This window comes from Apis mellifera, linkage group LG1, assembly GCF_003254395.2.
Source record: "Apis mellifera strain DH4 linkage group LG1, Amel_HAv3.1, whole genome shotgun sequence".
NCBI lineage: Eukaryota > Metazoa > Arthropoda > Insecta > Hymenoptera > Apidae > Apis > Apis mellifera.
In genome coordinates, this window is record NC_037638.1 from 15,856,648 (window position 1) to 15,875,670 (window position 19,023).

The window sequence follows — 19,023 nt, forward strand, 5'->3', positions numbered from 1 at the left end:
CATATTCCTTATTGTTTCGGTAAATGGAGTTACCATTTCCAAATTTACCATTGGCTCCAGGACTTCGTTTTAGAATTCATTCTGTTTAGTTAAACTAAAAGGCTGCCAGAAAGCTTTATTGATAAGTTCATCAGAATTGCGTTCGTCTTTTCTTTTCTTTTCCTTTATTCTTAATTTTTTTTTACTCTTACAAACAAATAGAGAAGAGTTAAATATGGCAGATATTGGAACAATGTAAAGAATTTTTTCCTTAGAGAATTAGGACTAGTATTAAGATGATTAACATTCTTGTGCAAGAATATATATGATATTTTTAGAAGTATTATTATTATAATATTTAAGATTAATTAATTATTTTTAATTGTAATTAAAAATAGATATAATTTAAGTAAACAAAACATAAAAATATTTAAGTATTTATTAGCGATATTTTGTTGTAATTCTTATAATAAAACTTTTCTGGCTTTATCAAAATTTTGAATAAGTTTTTTGATATTTAATTTTTCAATCATACATCATGTTCTATTAAAATCATTATCTAAATTTATCAATCTTTCTTGTGTTAATTTTAAATAATTTTTAAAAAAGTTTTAATCTGGAAAATAATCGTTCTTCATTAGCGACATTTATAGAAATAGATAATAAAATTTTTAAAACTGTTGTTAAATCTTAGGAAGATTAAATTATTTGTATAAATTAATAGCAAAATATCAAAAGAATTTTTCAATTATTCTGAAGAAAACAGAATGAAAAGAAACGATGAAAAAAGTTGGATTAAAACCAAGGTAAAAATGCATGTACGAAAAACAACTCTTAAAGAATACATACAAGAATAGTAACTATATTGATACAACAAACATAAAATAAGATAAAAATTTTAAAGAGATAAAGCTTTCTTACGTTCCTATAGTACCACGCAATCATTCGTGACACACATTTTCAACACAATATAATTCTATTTTTTATTTCCTGAATTACTAAATAAGCATCCTTATTCTACGATCCTTTAATTAATCTTTCAAATTGAACTATTGTTGTCCCAATTTTTTCGAAGAAACTTAAAAACCTATAAATATTTTCGAAAAGAAGAATTTTTCTTTTTAATCCAATTCTTTATAATCGTAAAACCTGTCAACATGTAACTTTAAAATAAAACTATCTTGAAACAAACTATATGAAATTTTTTAGCTATAATCTCTTTCTCATCAATCTTTTCACTCTTTTCCATGCAATTATTCGCGATCATATATTATTTGATTTTTATATATCATAATTATATCGACGTCACTGTATATCTTATTTATAATAACTGATATTTCTCTTCTCTCTGTCATGGAGGAGGAGGCAGCAACGAGTTTCACATCCAACAGCGATATTTTTCATACGCATTTTTCAGAAAACGAACAACTTGACGTTTCATCCACTATTTAACGATACTGCGAAGCATACTTGAAAAATATTTTCTTATCTTCGTCTCTTCATATTCCACCACGAAGATGTGCGCGAATATGAACATCCTGCATAATTGAAAAGGTGGATCAAGAACTTTTTCGTACATCTGACAACGTTTCTTTTTTGAATGGCGCGATATTTTATCGCGAATTGGAAACACGATATCGTCCATCTTGAAAAAAGAAAAACTCTAAATGTATATGATAAATAATAATAATAAAATCGATCGCGTGGACGCGATCTCTCGCCACGATGATAGCCGTATATAACCTCAACGAGCCACGAGTTTCTATCAAATAGCGAATGCAAATAGACTATTTACCAAGGCCACGAAAACAAACGTCCAACTCGTGATCGATCTCTCTCCTTTCACACACGTGCACACAACCGATTCCCAATATTCATTTGTGGTAGAAATTAACCGTATATACGAATCTATCGCACGCATACATAACGGAGGCACAACGGACGGCCGAGTGGTGAAAAGAACGAGTCAAACGCAAGTTAGATAGCAATTCTGTTTGCTCAATTCACGGGTCAAAGTTCACCGATTCATACCGCCAATGCTTGCTGCCATTATTGTATATTACGTGTTACGCGATTTCTTTATGTATCTCTTAAAGAACACGCAGAGAAATTGAATTCTGCGTGGCGTCATGCACGAGGTTTTGGGAAATCGCATTTGAAATTGTCACGATTTCCGGGGAAGGAAGCATCTCCTCCCACTTTACGCTCGAGTCACATTTTTGAGTGAGGATAGGCCTCTTAATCTTCGCTCTCGTGATAACGTCGACATCGTTTTCTGCCGCGATTTCGACTAGCAGCGAGTAGTAGTGCGTCGTTGACCATCGTGGCGACCGCTCCACCTCGCTACCGAGGTCTATGCTCGAATCCAATCCTCTTCTCCACCTCCTTCTCCGGCCTTCTTTCTTCTTCTCTCATCATCATCATCTCGAGATCCCTCCACAGCGAGAGGAGGTTAACGCTAAAAGAATTTCATCCAGGATCTTCTCTCTTCGCCTCCTCTCGGATAGAATTTCCATCCCAAGATACCAATCTCTCGATCGATAATTAAATCCACGCTTCTCCTTCATTCTTCCTCATCTCTCTCTCTTCCCATCCCTCCCTCCCCAACTTCCCCCCCGTCGAGGAAAGGACGCACGAGTAGTGATCGCGTGACGTTCGTTCGATTAGGAAATCGTAATAGTGTCGTGCTTGTGCAAAACGTAAGCAAGGAGGAAAGGAAGTTGAAGAGGCAGCCATGTACGCGAGGTTGTTACTATTGAGATCCAGTAAACTTGGATGTTTTCCAAGGAGATTGGCTTCGTCCTCCTCGGGGCCGAGGGTGCCCGAACAAGCAGTACGTGCAATTTTTCTTATTTTTCGCCTTTCATTTCTTCCCATAGCCGATCGATCGATTTGACCTGGACCAGACGATCCAGGCGATTGGTTAACGGACTTCTGCATCGCCGATTCAATTTTTAACACCCTCGGCCGTGCGTGTATTTCAATCGAACATCCGTCCTCGATGGAGAAAGATTTTTGTAACGTCGAAAGGTTTTTAATTATAAATGGAACGATCAAATCTCGTAGAAATTGTTTGACGTGGAATGAAACCCGGGCAGGAGATGTTTCTTGAAATTTTTTGTTTTTCTTTCTCTTGAAATTCTTGAGAGGAATAAAAATATATAACAATGTTTGTGTTAAATTAAAACGATATGAAACAGACCTTGGACAAAATTTCGTAGAATAATTTAAAAACAATTTTTTCTTTAGAAAGAACTTATTTACAGATACAGTTAATCATTATTTGATAAGTATTTCAATTGATGTTGACTTTATTTATTTGATCAAACAAAGAGAGAGAGAGAGAGAGAGATAATATTTGGGAAAATAATAAATTGAAGACTTTATTATTTGAGAAAATAACGTTTATTTCTTAAATGAAAATTTGTTATTGAAATAAATATTAAACAATATTGTAATAACAATCGTGTTAAGATATGTAAAAAACAATTATCAAAATCAAATAAGAAATAAGACTGAATGATAAATAAATCGTTTAACTGCTAATTCATCAATGCTAATGCTTCTCGTACACGTGTATAATAAATTTCATATAATATTTTAGAAATAGATTACTTCTCAATTAAAAAAACTTTAAAATAATAAACGTTTAAGTCTTATGTAAATAGTTTCTTTAAACTGCTTCGTTATTTATATAATTTTCTAGTTAAATAACGTCAACTAATAAAACTTTCCACTGCGTTATGTCACTCGACAATGATTTTCAGAACGAGATAATAACGAAAATTATTTATCGCATATAGATTTGAAACATGAACATAAATAATGCCGCGTAGACGTCGCGTAACGTGCATATATGTTGCTTCCGGCCGCATTTCGATAATTTTCTAACAACAAACAGCAACGAACGCGTTAAACGGGTTTTTAAATGCAAAATGCATCGTTCGATTTCAAAGATCGCCAGTTTAATTGGCTGTACCGTCATAAATGTAACAACAGCGTTATCACGAATACATAATACAAGTGATATCTCGCTTATACACATGCACAACACGCAATCACCGAATTTATAAATATCGTTCATATTTGCACTCGTTGTATACGTTCGATCATCCCGTTCTTCCGTGCAACGTTTAGTCACGGCTGGAGAAAATAGATTTTTTTTTTTATTATTCATTCGAATAGAAAATAGATACTTCAATTTTTTTTTTCTTCAAACAATTTTCCCGATAAATTTTCCTTCGAAGTAAATATTATACATTAAAGAAATAAATTTCAAATGTATACGTGTTTTAAATGATATTCAATTATAGAAATATCATTTCGAAACAACTTTGATATAGTTAGAACAAATTGAAAATTAATATTATTGCATAAAATACTGAACTTAATGGAATACAAATAGTATTTGCTCATGATTTAAACATCAAGGCATCACAAGAATAATATCTTCAAATAATATCTGCTTATGATATTATGAAAATATTTTGATTTTCTTGCATTTTAGTTTATTTGTTTCAACTTATTTCAAAATTTGCTCATTATCTGTTCATACAGTGAGTATAATTACACAAATCGATCATAATAGAATAAATATTTTCTTGTCTCCGTGTTAAAATTTCTATTGATCGATTTATCGAAAAAAAAAAAGAGATTAAGCAATTAAACAATTGTGTCTCATATCTCGAGAATTGAAACAAAGAAAAGATAAAAAAGAAACAATGTCAAGATCGATTTATAATAATACGATATGTTAAAACATTATTTTGTATTCTGAAAAAAATCATGCCACTTCATTCTCTCACGACGAGCATCCAACAGACGACGATAAGAATCAGACGTTTTATCAATCGTCATTTAATCACGATCCAGTCACGATACGAGCACCACGGTGACGAGAAATGATCGTCGGTTATTCGCGTGATGTACGAATATTTCTGCATTATGGATAATATCGATTCCCTCGCCACATCCCTCTACGAGAATCGATATATTTCTAGGTTCTGAGAGGTAGATCAACAGGTCAGATCGCAAAATGATTCAAGAAAATTCGTTGTTACGCAGTTCAATATCGATAAAAAAAAAAAAGAAAGACAGAAAAAGCAATAATTTCATTAGATCATCAAGACATCGTAAAATCCAATTTTTTAATCCATTCTATTCAACGGTTAGAATTAAAAATTGATTGTAGCTGCGAAACTTGGAAAGTAAAGATAAGAGAGACGGTACGGTGTGATTTATAATACTTAATCAGCGATCCACAGCTTACGAAACTTACGATGGAATCTACGTCGGGACGGAATCGATAATGTGTCATTGAAAAATGATTCTCCGCAAGATCTTAAAGGGAGAGGAATTGCATAGCCTTAGGAGACGAGCGGAAATTGGGTCTAGGAACGAGGAAGACAGGAGAATGCACAGAGGACTAAAAATATAATGAAACGTGGCAAATTGCTGTCGCTGACAGATCAATTGTTTTTTCGGATGAATAATTCATTCGTTGCAATTCCGTCAACGGAGATTAATGAAAAACAGGCATTAAACAGGAAACAAAATTGTACACTCGTCTAAAATCGATTTTTAATTTTTCTTTTTTATTTTTTTTCCTCTCCCTCCTCTCTTTCTTTGTCTCTTTTCGTTTCTTTCGTGTATCGTTGTGCTTCTAATAATTTTTTGAATTCTTACAAAAATTTTCTTAACATTGAACATCGTAATAAGTACTTCGTAAACAGATCTTCTTTTTTTTTTTTTTTTTTTTTTTTCTATAATTGATAGATCTGGAAATGGAAGTGGTTACACGTGTACGCATGAAAGTATGTCGAGTGGCAATCGAATAGAAATTGGCGGCCGGGAATTTTTCGATTCTCGATTAAAGTGTTATACATAAAGATAACATCCGAGAATTCGAACGATCGTAAAACACACACGATATATCACAGATATTACACTGATAATTCAATAAAAGAGATCAAAGGATCATCTTGATGATCTTTACTAGTTTCGTTGCATGTGATGAAAAGCTAAGAATAAAATTCGTTTGACGCAACGATGAATTACATAAAGTGCGCGCAAATTAACTCACCTTGAAAGTCTTAAAAGCGAAACATTCCGACCGGTCGTCGCCACGAATGAGGGAAAAAGTATAGAAATCGTTTCGTTTTTCATTTGCAAATGGAAAGATCCCTGCTTTACATTTTAATGACTGTCCTTGATGAATAACGTCTGTCTTGCGATACACAAATGTAATCCACGTATGTTTCAAAAAACGATACTCTTAAACAATTAATCCTTTCAAATTTTTCAGAGGCTGTGGAAAAAATTCTTTTTTATCTATTATTAATAACGAAGAAATATTTTTTTAAAATGTTTTCGTAAAGGAGATATATTGTATTCAAATTTAATAATCTATTTTATTGAAAAAATATATTTTATTTAATCTAAGGGTCGTGAAATCTATTATAATGATTGTTGACAAGAGACTTAATAAGAATTATTATGTACAAGTATATATATTTATTTATATATATATTATATAATATATATACAAAGCTCCACTTAAATCAATCTATCTAAGTATCTTGAATTAACTATATCGAAAATTAATCTCCACATCAAAACTTGGGAAAAATCTCTTACATCAAATTTCCCTATTATTGTTTATTTCTTACGTAAAATATTTTTCAATATTTAGATAAATCGATTTAAATGAAACATTTAACATGCATGTACGTAAGTATCAATTTTTCGAATGATTATGATTTACTCATTATCTCACTTACCTCTAAAGATTAACAATTACATTATCGTATGCGCAACATGATCTAACATGAAAAGCTAAATTTTAAAACCTCGCATCTCTTCTTACACAGAACTAAAATCAAATAAAAGATATAACAGATATAACACGTTATTAATTTAGAAAGTCGAAGAAATCCTTTCAAAAATTTCCCTACTCGCGTTTATCCCGCGTTTCGATCGAAACGATTTAATCGGTTAATTTTTGAAGAGTAGAGTGGACTCACGTAGAGAATTGCAGACGACAGAAGGGCCTCGAAAGGCAACGATGTTCAACGACCGCAGCCAGTTGAATTACACCAGACGTTTGGTGGTGAAATTGGGCAGCGCCGTTATCACGAGGGAGGACGAACACGGACTGGCACTGGGTCGGTTGGCGTCCATAGTCGAACAGGTAGCCGAGTGCCAAAACGGAGGTCGTGAATGTATTATGGTAACTAGCGGAGCGGTCGCATTCGGCAAACAGAAACTCGCCCAGGAACTGTTGATGTCCTTATCAATGAGGGAAACGCTGAGTCCTGGCGGCCACATGAGAAAACGCTCGGGTATAATTCCAAATATACACGTTAATTGTTTTTCCTTAGAGACGAAGCACTCGAAACCTTTGAAACGAAAAATTTTCGGAAAAATACTCCATACTTTTTTTTGAAATCTAAGCGGATAATAATTTAGAAGAATGTTATAATATAGATTTACTTTTATTTAATATTAATAATAATCCTATTGGATTTGTTTTCATATTTTAGACTGAATTTAATTAATATAAATTTATTATAATAATTAATATATGGAAAAAAAATTGTTTATTATTGTTTTATTATTATTACTATAAACTTTTGAAGAATTTTCGAAATGAAAATTTGTTAAGATTTTTTTTATTGACAAAATCTTCAGATCTATCAATTTTTATAATATACAGCTTAAAAAAAATAAATATTCTAAACGTTTCGAATTTCGAGAGTTTCAAAAATTTCGAAATATCACAAAAACTCAATTTCCGCGAATCATATCTAATTTCGATCTATCTTTATTCTTTCTCATTCACATATATACCTATATTATGAATTAATTACTATTTTCCATTTCAAAAATAATAAATTTGATAAGAATTTCAGACAAAATCAACTCGTTCACATTCACAAAGTTTTCTCCAAATTTAATTAAATTAAATCTAGAAATTAATATAAATATATATATATAATAAAATAAGTCTGGAAATTTTTGAGTTATAGAAAGAACTTTGCACATTATTCTCGTTACAATAGCGAATAACAAATATTACGACGACAATGTTATCTACACTATGACCCGGATATCCGGCAGTAATTCGACCCAAGACTCAATCCACCACGAATTTCATTGTTATCAGTGAAATATAAATTAGAATACACGATCCCCTCCGGTTATACTTTTTTTCACTCGTAATCCCGGTTCCTTTATACTTGGCGCGCTAATGAGTCTCGAGTAGGTACATATAACGAAAACGTATTCGAATTTACACGAACTTCGAAAGTCGTTCCCTTTGTATTTACATTTCTATATAACATTCTTCCTCCCCCATTAATTAATTATAATTACTGAAACCGCCTTCGTAATGGTGATACGAAGCGGTGAGAAAAATAATATCTCATTTTTGTTTTAATTGACTGCGGTGAATCGATCGACCGAATAATGCCAACAAGTTATGACGATTAAATTGCCCGAGTATAAATCCTTTCCTCCGTTGGAACAATTGTACAATTGCCGTACAATTTGCTTGATTGGTGAGAATCGCGGTTTTTACGGATGAACACGATTGAATATCATTTAATAAAAGAATCGTATATAGTGAAATGAGTGAAATATCCTTACACTATCATTCAAAAATAACTGGATATTTATCTTGGGATGAATTTTTTTAATTTTAATACAGAATATGTAATAGGATGATTTACGAATGATTTATCTTTCATGATTGAAGAAAATATATCGCGTTCTTGTTTAAAGAATTGTATTTTTTTCAAATTTAGGTATTAAGATATAAATTTGTATAATAAATATTATTTATAATATTTAATTGATAAATAAAAAACACTTTTTTAAAATTGCATTCCTCAGTGATACGAATTTTTCGCTATTATTATATTATATAGTAATTGTTTACAAAAGATTGTTTACACTTCATCAATGACCTTGAAATATGTTGTCAACATTCTAAATAACTTTTTTTTTATTAAGTATGTACATATAATCGTCGCTCGGATTTATATATTTGGAAAAATATATTCGATATTGTATCTCTAATATTTAGAATATAAATTGGATGGATTTCATGGATCCTTCGAATCCACTTCGAAAATATTTTTCTATTTTTATACATCGATTATACATCGAATAAAAATATATTAATAACATTAAATCTCTCATTGACAAATATAAAAATCTATAAATCTTATAATTTAATTCTAATGTATACTTGTCTAATCTTTAATTTGTATGTCCTTTCGTGAAATTCCAATTGCCTATTACCATCAATGTGTCCAAATATTTATGAACGATAGTGTATCTGTGAATTAACGAAACATCGATCTAGGAAAATAAAATAAAAAAAAAAAACTAAGAAAAATTTTAAAAACCAATTAAACCGTGCCATGCAATTATTGTATAGAACTTTGCGAATAAAAGGATGATAAATAATCTACATTACCCTGGAGCAATCTTATTTTCTTTGTAGAGAACAAACGAGTTGCGATATCTACGATAAGCAAGAAAATTCCTGTTACGTTAACCACATACTAGAGATATTTCCTTTTTCACGGGTATTCATATAGCATCGTTTGAAAGAGAAATCGATACAGGGACTCGTAAATTTCGTAATACGTACGAAATGTTAGACCTTCACGATAGAGGACGCGTCATAACATTCCAGAAGTACTTCCGGTTATCCGGGGACTGCTCGGCAAGTTGACAATGTCCGGTTCTTCTATGTAGGTTAAACTAACAACCGCAACCCGCCCAATTCTTTTACCGGCAATTCCTTCGAGATTCTATTTGCTCAGGAAAACATTCGTGGTAATTCCTGCTTTCGAGGAAAGCAACAATCGAACGCGATAGACAGAAATTGCTGGGAAAATATAACCGTCTTATTTTTTATGGCTCCTTCATGAATTTGCGTCTATGTTTTTGTAGCACTTCTTATTGGTTAATACATATATAGATTTTTAGCAAAGGAAACATATTGTGGAATCGCAAAAATATAATGAATAAATACTTTAGTTGATGTGGTTAAATTACATTTTGTTTTAATCATCTAATTATTCTAATAATTTGATTTTAATCGTTTCATTATTCTAATAATTCAATTTTAATTATTCTAACTATTGTAAATTTTATAATAATAGATTTTCTTTCTTTTCTTTTTTTTCTTTTTTTTATTCTTGCTATCTAAACAATTGATTGAAATCTATTTTATTATTTATTAATAAAATTCATGTCCTATCAACTGGCCTTTTTATTTTTTGTTATTAAATTATAATGAAAAAAACAATATACTCCAATTATCCACTAACATTCTAAAATTACAGTAATAACTTACCTCCTTTGAAAATTACAAAATAAATCAGAATAAATTTCATTTAAATATGCACGTGCAAAAACTTCTCATAATTATAAAAAAATACAAAATGATTGTTCAAATTAACAAAAAGACAATGATAATTAAAAACTCATTATAATCTTTATTTTAGCTATTGAATGTCATTATTGTATAAATCATTATGTTCTCTATTTCATAATATACTTCTCTATTATTCGTAGTTGGTTCAGAATCAACTAACCGTTCTATCATAAAAAATTACTAAAAACTTTTATCACTCATCTTTTTCCTTTATGTTGTACATCAGTCCTTCAAAGGGAAAAATTGCTACTAACTTGAAACACGTTGTCGATGAGCGCAGTCAATTGAGTTTGGACGAGCTCCAAAAGGCCATAAGCAAAAACCATTCACTTAAAAATGCTGTTTGTTGTACACGTAAAACAGTAATTTCGATCTAATGTTCACACAGGCACTCCTTTGGAACCTAGAGCGGCAGCCGCGGTTGGTCAATCGGGTCTGATGTCTCTATACGACGCCATGTTCGCCCAATATGGTGTGAAACTGGCCCAAGTGTTGGTCACCAAACCGGATTTCTACAACGAGGAGACCCGCAACAACTTGTTCAGCACTTTGAGCGAGTTGCTCAGCTTGAACATAGTCCCCATAATCAATACCAACGACGCGGTGTCACCTCCGCCACACGTTGACGAGGAAGTCGCTGGAAGCGGCGGAAGAAGAGGGATTTCCATCAAGGACAACGATTCCTTGGCCGCCATGTTGGCCGCCGAGATTCAAGCGGACTTGTTAATCTTGATGAGCGATGTAGATGGCATTTACAATCTGCCTCCTTGGCAAGATGGCGCCAAAATGCTGCATACGTTTAGCATGGATCTTAGAGACACGATTAAATTTGGGCAAAAATCGAAGGTCGGTACAGGTGGCATGGATGCGAAAGTTAATGCCGCGCTTTGGGCCCTTGATCGAGGTGTCTCCGTAGTAATTTGCAATGGAACTCAAGAAAAGGCTATAAAGAATATTTTATCTGGGAGAAAGATAGGTACTTTCTTCACACAGACGACCGAAATTTCCATGCCTGTAGAGGTTGTCGCCGAAGAGGGTAAGAAGGATTTTTATATTATAGCAAAACTTTCTTAAGTGTCTTAAATGTTTTAAGTGGATGGGTCTTTTAAATAGTGGGTTTCGACTTGTGCATTGCAAATTCACAAGAGGATTAGGAACTTTTTCAGAGAATCGCTATTGTCATTTTTAATAAGTTTTGACACTCGTTTATTTTAATATTATTTCATATTTTAAAGCGTTTAATTAATATATTGCTATCCCGCATTTTCTTTACCTTATATCGGTAAAGGAGGGAAATCGACTGACTCAAATTATTCGAATATTAAAAAAGATTTAAAAAAAACATCCATTTATGGAGTAAAAATAATAAGAAGTTATTTGAAAATATTCTATAAATATCAAATATAAAATTGCTTAAATAGTTTTATTTTCAATCCATGAGGCAATCTACGAGATCGATCTTTTTTTGTTTTTATTTAAAAAAGAAAAGTCGATCGAGATTATTGCGTTTGCACGCGGTAGTTTTTTTCGTAAAGGGATCGGTCAGTAGCGTCATTTTGTTCTACCGACCATAGCAATATAGGTCATCGATTATCGAAGGCAGAAATGAAACGGCTTACCGGCTGCTGTATCGTGGCCATTGTACAATTATCCGCGACACATACCGCACTCTTCTTCTAAGATATAGAAAAATGTCACGTTATTCGTGTAAAGTATATTCAGTTAGAACAACTTTTGGTCAACATGGTCACCCATTGAAAAAGTAAGTGAAAAGAAAAGTAGTTAAATATTCTTTTAGGAATTCTTCTTTGAATGAAAATATATTTTCATTCTAGTTACTACTTCGAGTAATTTTTATCAGAATCAGAGTCCATTAAAACTTATTTGATATATCCTTTACAGTTCGAAAGAAATCGAAGAATTGAATAGCCGATGCGTTACCAACATTGTATTTCTTTCAAAAATAATTATATGTATCCAACAACCTTTTGTTGCTTTATTGCATTACAATAAAAAGTATTTAAAAATAAATCTCAGAAAATATCAATAGCAACATGATTTGTTTATTATCTATAATTATCTTATTTACTACAATTATGATTTTAAATTCAGGTGTTTAGAATATAACAGTGTTTAGAATATAGGTATAATATGTAATTATTTATATATAATTAATATCCTAATAAATGACATCGAACTTCGTTTCCAGGTCAAAACCTTTTAACAGTTACTTCTAAATATTAGATGCCGTTATAACAATACCCTTTCTATTATCCTTCTACCTCTTCTACAATGATTCTTTGCTCGGTTGAACATTGTTACAACCCTATTTTATGAGTACTTATCCCTATTTATACCTCTATTTATACAGTAACGGTACTTATTGTATCTAACGGTATTTAATTTTCTTAGTAATATTACTTATTACTTATTACTAGGGAAAAATGTTTCAAATAAAAGTTGAATTTTATGTTCACAAAAGAATTAATAATACTTCTCTCAACGCTTATTTAATGAAAATTTTTCATTTTGCGAATAATACTCAAAATCAAAAGATGTCTAATTTGTAGATATCTGACCTTCTTTCAATTATCTATCAATGATATCAATGATATTTTGTCATTGACTAATCAATCATTACACGAAAAATGTATTTGTAATGTTCAGAGAATCATCCTTTATAAAATACAAACTTGAATACATACACGTGATTATATATTTCCAGCTCGAACTGGAAGCCGAACACTGCAAGCTCTTCGACCAGAAGAACGAGCGAGCTGTATCAACACGTTAGCTGATCTTCTGGAGTCACGGCAAAAGGAAATATTGGAGGCTAACAGAAAGGATCTCGAGGCTGCGGAGAAAACTGGTCTGGCGAAAGCTTTACTTTCTCGCCTTTCGTTAACACCCGCCAAACTGAAATCTTTGAGCTCTGGTTTGCGACAAATTGCTAATGATTCCTTAACGAATGTGGGTCGCGTGCTCAGAAGGACAAAACTGGCCGAGAGTCTGGAATTGAGACAAATAACTGTCCCCATCGGTGTACTGTTGGTGATTTTTGAATCACGGCCCGACAGTTTACCTCAAGTAGCCGCATTAGCGATGTCCAGTGCCAACGGCCTCCTTCTGAAAGGAGGCAAAGAAGCGACAAACAGCAATAAATATTTGATGGAGTTGGTGAAGGAGGCGTTGGGTCCGGTTGGTGCTGCCAACGCGATATCTTTAATTTCGACCAGGGAGGACGTCGGCGATTTATTGTCGATGGGAAAACACATAGATCTCGTAATTCCTCGAGGCAGCTCAGATCTCGTTCGTAGCATTCAGGAACAATCGAAACATATTCCCGTATTGGGACACGCGGAAGGTATCTGTCACGTGTTCGTGGATAGAGATGCGGATCTTGTTAAAGCTCTAAAGATCATCAGAGACTCGAAATGCGATTACCCTGCTGCTTGCAACGCTATGGAGACATTGCTTATTCACGAGAGTCATATGAAGAGTAACTTTTTCAACGATGTGTGCAGCATGCTGCAAAAGGAAGGAGTGAGAAAATTAATGATGAGATCGATTATTCGTTTCAGAAGCACGAATGTATAAATTCGATAATTTATATAGAAATGATCAAAGATCAAAATCAAGAGTTAATATTTAATAGTCATTTTATTATTGCAGTTTTAAGAAAAAAAAAATAATATTTATTTCATTATTCGATGGAAGAATTTGACATTCGTGTCTTTGGTATAAAAGAAATAATAATTGGTACTAATGAATTATATATAATCATGTGATTGTATTTCAGGTCAAAGTTAATTCCGGACCAAAACTGAGGAAACAATTAACATTCGGACCACCAGCTGCGAAAAGTATGAAGACCGAGTACGGCGCTCTTGAGTGTGCAATCGAGGTCGTATCAGACATCGAGGATGCAATAAATCATATTCACAAATATGGCAGTGGACATACGGATTGCATTGTTACCGAGAATAAAGAAAGAGCCACCTATTTCCAGAGAGAAGTGGACAGTGCGTGCGTTTTTCACAATGCCAGTACTCGATTCTCCGATGGTTATAGATTCGGTCTTGGTGCCGAGGTGAGTCGATAAAATTAGAAATGGATTTTATTTTTCAAATAAATTATAGTATGAGTAAATACACTTAAAAGGAATCTAAAATCTAAATACAAATTTAATTATATAAAATAAACTCTATTTGAATTTTAAGAATTTCAAATCATAAAAATAATAAGAAGTTTCAAATAATAAGATTTGAGAAATCGAAATCTTTTGAATTTTAAAAAGTTTTAATTTTACAAATTTTTTTGCTCGCAGAGAAAGAAATCGAAGAAGAGACTGAAATATTGCATACAAGATGGTTGACGCATTGATATAATTAAACCATAATAAAAGTAGATTGTATTTATAAACTAGAGCATGTCATTATTGGAAGAACGAGGTTTTTTTATTTGAAAACAATTTTTACTTTAATATTTCTTGATAAGCAAGATAAGAATATTATTAAGATAAATTCAAGAAATGATAAATTATAAAATGAGATAATTCTAAATGTATGCACAGTAAAAAACATTTTTTGATTATGACAAAAAAATTTCCATGATCATTTTATGATATTTTTTGTAATTTTAAATGATCTATAGCATCTATACTCTTCTTGATGTCTTATTAAATAAAAAAATAGCATAAATTATCGAACGAATTATAAATTCAAAGATCAACCAAAATATTCTCGAATACACTTTTTCAATAAAAAAAAATATAAATTTTTATATTCTAATTTCTAATTATTATAACAGGTTGGAATTTCTACCGCACGAATTCATGCACGGGGTCCAGTAGGAGTGGATGGATTGTTGACTACAAAATGGGTATTGCAAGGTAATGGTCATGCAGCTGCAGATTTTGGAGAGGGTGGCGAAGTTTGGCTTCATCAATCTTTACCTCTCAATGAATCTGAATGAATTAAGTCGAAACATCTATAGATATTGAAATCTTCGCTTTCAGAAGATTTTACATCGAGGAGAATCATAAAAAAAAATCGTTCTATTTTTGATTGGATCGCAAAAAGATTGAGATTATCACAAATATCTTTTTCTTAACTTTTAATCACTCACTGTTCAAATATTTAAAAATAATTAGAAACTTAAATAGAAATGCAAATATGTAAGATTCCACAAAAAATAATGATATTTATCTTTCGCGAAGATCCTTTATAAAAGAATCACACAAATCATTATTAGTTTAATAATGTTGTTAAATTAATTGAAATGAATAAAAATACATCAATTATTTATAGGAATATTAATAAATATTACATTTATTATGTGATTCTATTTTGTTTATAGAGTATTAATTGAAAAGGTACTGCCAGAAATGAAATTTTAGAAAAATATGTTCCACTATTCGTCAAAACATAATTCTTTCCTATTTTTTAATAAACCAAAGATGTTAAAACTTCAAAATAAATAAAAACAAAGTAATATGTATGATTAATTTAAAATTACACAAATATATCATCGATAAATTTGTATTTGTATCCTAAATTTTATTATATTGTAGTTTTCCTTTTCGATTATAAAAATATGAATAAAATCTTTTTTAAAGATTTGTTATAAATACAAAACGAGGTCTTATTGAAAGAAGAAACATTTAAATACTTGATTATTATGAAAATTTATCATCAAGTTTGTTAATAAAATAAAAGCGTAATTATCAGCAATGACGCAAAACTGCAATCGGACAGCAAACCTCTGAGTACAGAGTCCGATCACAATATTTACAAAAATAATTTCATGAATAGTTAAAGAATCCTCTTTCTTTGTCATTGTAGTAAATATTTCTTATCAGAAACGATTAAATATATTATGGTAAAGCAATGTACAATTTAAAAACAAAAAGAAAAAAAGAAAGTCAATAAGATGAGTCACCTAATTAAAAGGAATATATGTTTATTACTTATATGTTTACTTTTCCTATAGTAAGTACAAAAATGTTTTCTTGAAATATACTTTTCTTTAATTAAAATTATATTTTTTATTCAATGAAGTCTTTTTACATGTTTTCGGGTGCCCATAATTTAAATGTTCGATCGTATGAACTGGTCCCGATGAATCTATGATCGGGAGAAATATCTACAGACATAACTTTACCATCGTGACCTGGTAATGTTTTAAGTGGTTGCCAAGTCTTGTTCGACCATATTTTAGCAGTATTGTCATATGATGCTGTGACTAAGTATTGTCCTTCTATCCTTTGATATTTTACATCTGATAAAAGATTTGTATGCGCCGGTATTGTGTACACACAAGATCTTTTTCGTAAATCCCATATTTTACAAGTATTGTCTTCACTGGCTGTTGCTATATGAAATCCGTTTGGAGAAAAATCAATGCCAAAAATAGATTTTAAGTGACCTTCCATAAACATAATACACCGTCCTGTACGAAGATCCCATACTCGACCAAAAGAATCGTGACCACCCGTAGCACTTACACTACCATCACCTTGAAAACTAGAAATCAACAAAGAATTGAATAATTGTCCTTCATAAATATTAAATATCATAGTATATTATGATTTTTAAATATTTTACCTAATACAATGTACAGCTCTAGCATGACCTTCCTGATGTAAGACTTCTGCTTGCTGTTCCAAATCCCAAAGTCTCCAAGATGCATCATAACAACATGTTCCAAGAAATCTACCAGATGGATGAAATGCTAATCTTGAAACTCTATGTGGTTCGTGTCCTTCAACTTCAGCTAGAGGTTCCTCTCCAAATCCACCACTCCATAATTTTACAGTTCCTATATATTAAAAAAGTATTCTATTTTATTTCTTATCATAATTTTTTATGTAATAAGAAAATTTACATACCATCTGAAGCACAGGATGCCAATACGCAAGTCTGTCCAGCTCTTTCTCCTACCACTTCTTCAGTAATAGTAGCTTTTGGATGAAAAACAATGCAGCCAACATTACAAGTATGTCCTTTAAGAGTTCTTAACAAAGTACAGTCAGGTACAGACCATAGTTTACATAAGCCTGACCATGAAGCTGTAGCAAGCACTTTGGAATTTGGACTGAATTGACAAAAAGAAATTGGCCTAGTATCTCCAATTTGAGAACAATAAATTGTTAATGCTTGCAATTTTTTCAAAAGTTCTTGACGACGTGCTGTACGTGTAGCTGTTGGCAATTCCAAATCCTGCCTTGCTTTGTCCAATCTAGCTTTTGCTCTAGGCAATGAATATGCTATCAAATAAATAAAAATATTACACATATATAAAATAAGATATAAAAAAAAATTTAATGTATTATATATATTTACTAGCTATCCAAGAACGTGCTATTTGAAGAGATTCTGGTCCTTCATGATACCATGTTGTTTCTGTATCCCTTTCAATTGGATGAGAAGGTTTTTCCTCTTCTTCGTGTTTTTTCTTAATTGCATCTTCACCTAAATTAGCTAATAATTCTCTCAATCTTGTCCTCCTATCTGCAGGACCTTCACCAAATAAACAAATAGGCTCTCCTAATTGTCTTAAATTTCTTTTGACTTCTGAATCATCAGTAGATACATTGATTTGACGAGCTTTCTTTCTACGTTCAAATTCTTCTAAGAGAGCTTGTCTATCTTTAGACATTTCATCTTCCAATTCCATATATTCATTTGATATATGAATATTTGCCAATGTAGCAACAGTGTTGACATTGTCTCCCAAAGTCGTGGTATCTTTTTCTTCTTCAGAGGATTCCGCCACAGCGGCCAATCTAGCACGCTCTGCTTCTTCAAGCGATCCATAATGAACAGTTTTTTGTTTCTTAACATAAACCAAATCTTCGTCATCTGACATTGTAAGCAATTATTTATTGTAACGATATGCTATAAAAAAAGAATATAATATTAAAATATAATTTCTTAATCTTTTTGAATCAATTTTGAATATAATATCAAATTTGAACATAACCTACATCATAAAGAAAATATGTATAACTCTGACAGTATAATACGATTTTATACAATATAAGTCAGAAAAAAATTATACATAACAATAAATGCAAGGATTGTTGGAACTTATTAAATTAATTTCATTCATAAAGACTAATTTTATTTATTTGATAAAACTATCTAACGTTATTACAAGTATTAGCTGTCAAATAAAGAACACTATTACTATTCAAATATTTAATAATCGATAATATTTTTTTTAATTTAAATCGATTTTTCTCCAGATATCATTTAAATGATTAAAATTTTTTTGTTCTATATTCTCAAATAAAAATATTAAAAATGATACACAAAATTATATAAATTTATATAAAATTATAATAAATAAATTTATATAAATATTATAATATAAATTTATATAATTTATATAAATGACTAAAATTTTTTTGTTCTATATTCTCAAATAAAAATATTAAAAATGATACACAAAATTATACAAATTTATATAAAATTATAATAAATAAATTTATATAAATATTATAATATAAATTTATATAATTTATATAAATGACTAAAATTTTTTTGTTCTATATTCTCAAATAAAAATATTAAAAATGATACACAAAATTA

General features: G+C 31.1%; 2 protein-coding genes across 4 annotated transcripts; one reads left to right on the forward strand and one right to left on the reverse strand.

Moving 5' to 3' along the window:
* The first annotated feature begins 2,228 nt into the window (after nt 1–2,228).
* LOC412948 (delta-1-pyrroline-5-carboxylate synthase) lies at nt 2,229–16,469 on the forward strand. Of its 3 annotated transcripts, none has more exons than XM_026446211.1 (6): nt 2,229–2,812; nt 6,986–7,319; nt 10,818–11,465; nt 13,155–13,972; nt 14,229–14,519; nt 15,239–16,469. In XM_026446211.1, the coding sequence occupies exons 1-6, from the start codon at nt 2,714–2,716 to the stop codon at nt 15,401–15,403; spliced, it is 2,355 nt and encodes a 784-aa protein (XP_026301996.1). In that variant the 5' UTR covers nt 2,229–2,713; the 3' UTR covers nt 15,404–16,469. The 3 variants fall into 3 exon arrangements, with proteins under 3 accessions (XP_026301996.1, XP_026301999.1, XP_026301997.1); XM_026446214.1 differs by having other exon boundaries at nt 6,991–7,319; XM_026446212.1 differs by having other exon boundaries at nt 7,016–7,319.
* LOC409689 (U4/U6 small nuclear ribonucleoprotein Prp4) lies at nt 15,532–18,622 on the reverse strand. Its single transcript, XM_393186.7, has 5 exons — nt 18,417–18,622; nt 17,773–18,327; nt 17,319–17,696; nt 17,035–17,248; nt 15,532–16,953 (listed from the first exon to the last, which is right to left on the reverse strand). The coding sequence occupies exons 2-5, from the start codon at nt 18,296–18,298 to the stop codon at nt 16,494–16,496; spliced, it is 1,578 nt and encodes a 525-aa protein (XP_393186.1). The 5' UTR covers nt 18,299–18,327; nt 18,417–18,622; the 3' UTR covers nt 15,532–16,493.
* Nucleotides 18,623–19,023: the final 401 nt, after the last annotated feature.

What these genes read in the sequence shown, in the direction of transcription:
- LOC409689 (XM_393186.7), bottom strand. Translation starts at nt 18,298, where the DNA reads ATGTCAGATGACGAAGATTTGGTTTATGTTAAGAAACAAAAAACTGTT. An exon ending in AGCACGTTCTTGGATAGCTA is followed by an intron (nt 17,697 to 17,772) that starts GTAAATATATAT and finishes TTTATTTGATAG; the next exon opens with CATATTCATTGCCTAGAGCA. An exon ending in GGCATCCTGTGCTTCAGATG is followed by an intron (nt 17,249 to 17,318) that starts GTATGTAAATTT and finishes TTTAATATATAG; the next exon opens with GAACTGTAAAATTATGGAGT.
- LOC412948 (XM_026446211.1), top strand. Translation starts at nt 2,714, where the DNA reads ATGTACGCGAGGTTGTTACTATTGAGATCCAGTAAACTTGGATGTTTT. An exon ending in CGAGGGTGCCCGAACAAGCA is followed by an intron (nt 2,813 to 6,985) that starts GTACGTGCAATT and finishes TAATTTTTGAAG; the next exon opens with AGTAGAGTGGACTCACGTAG. An exon ending in GCATGCTGCAAAAGGAAGGA is followed by an intron (nt 13,973 to 14,228) that starts GTGAGAAAATTA and finishes ATTGTATTTCAG; the next exon opens with GTCAAAGTTAATTCCGGACC.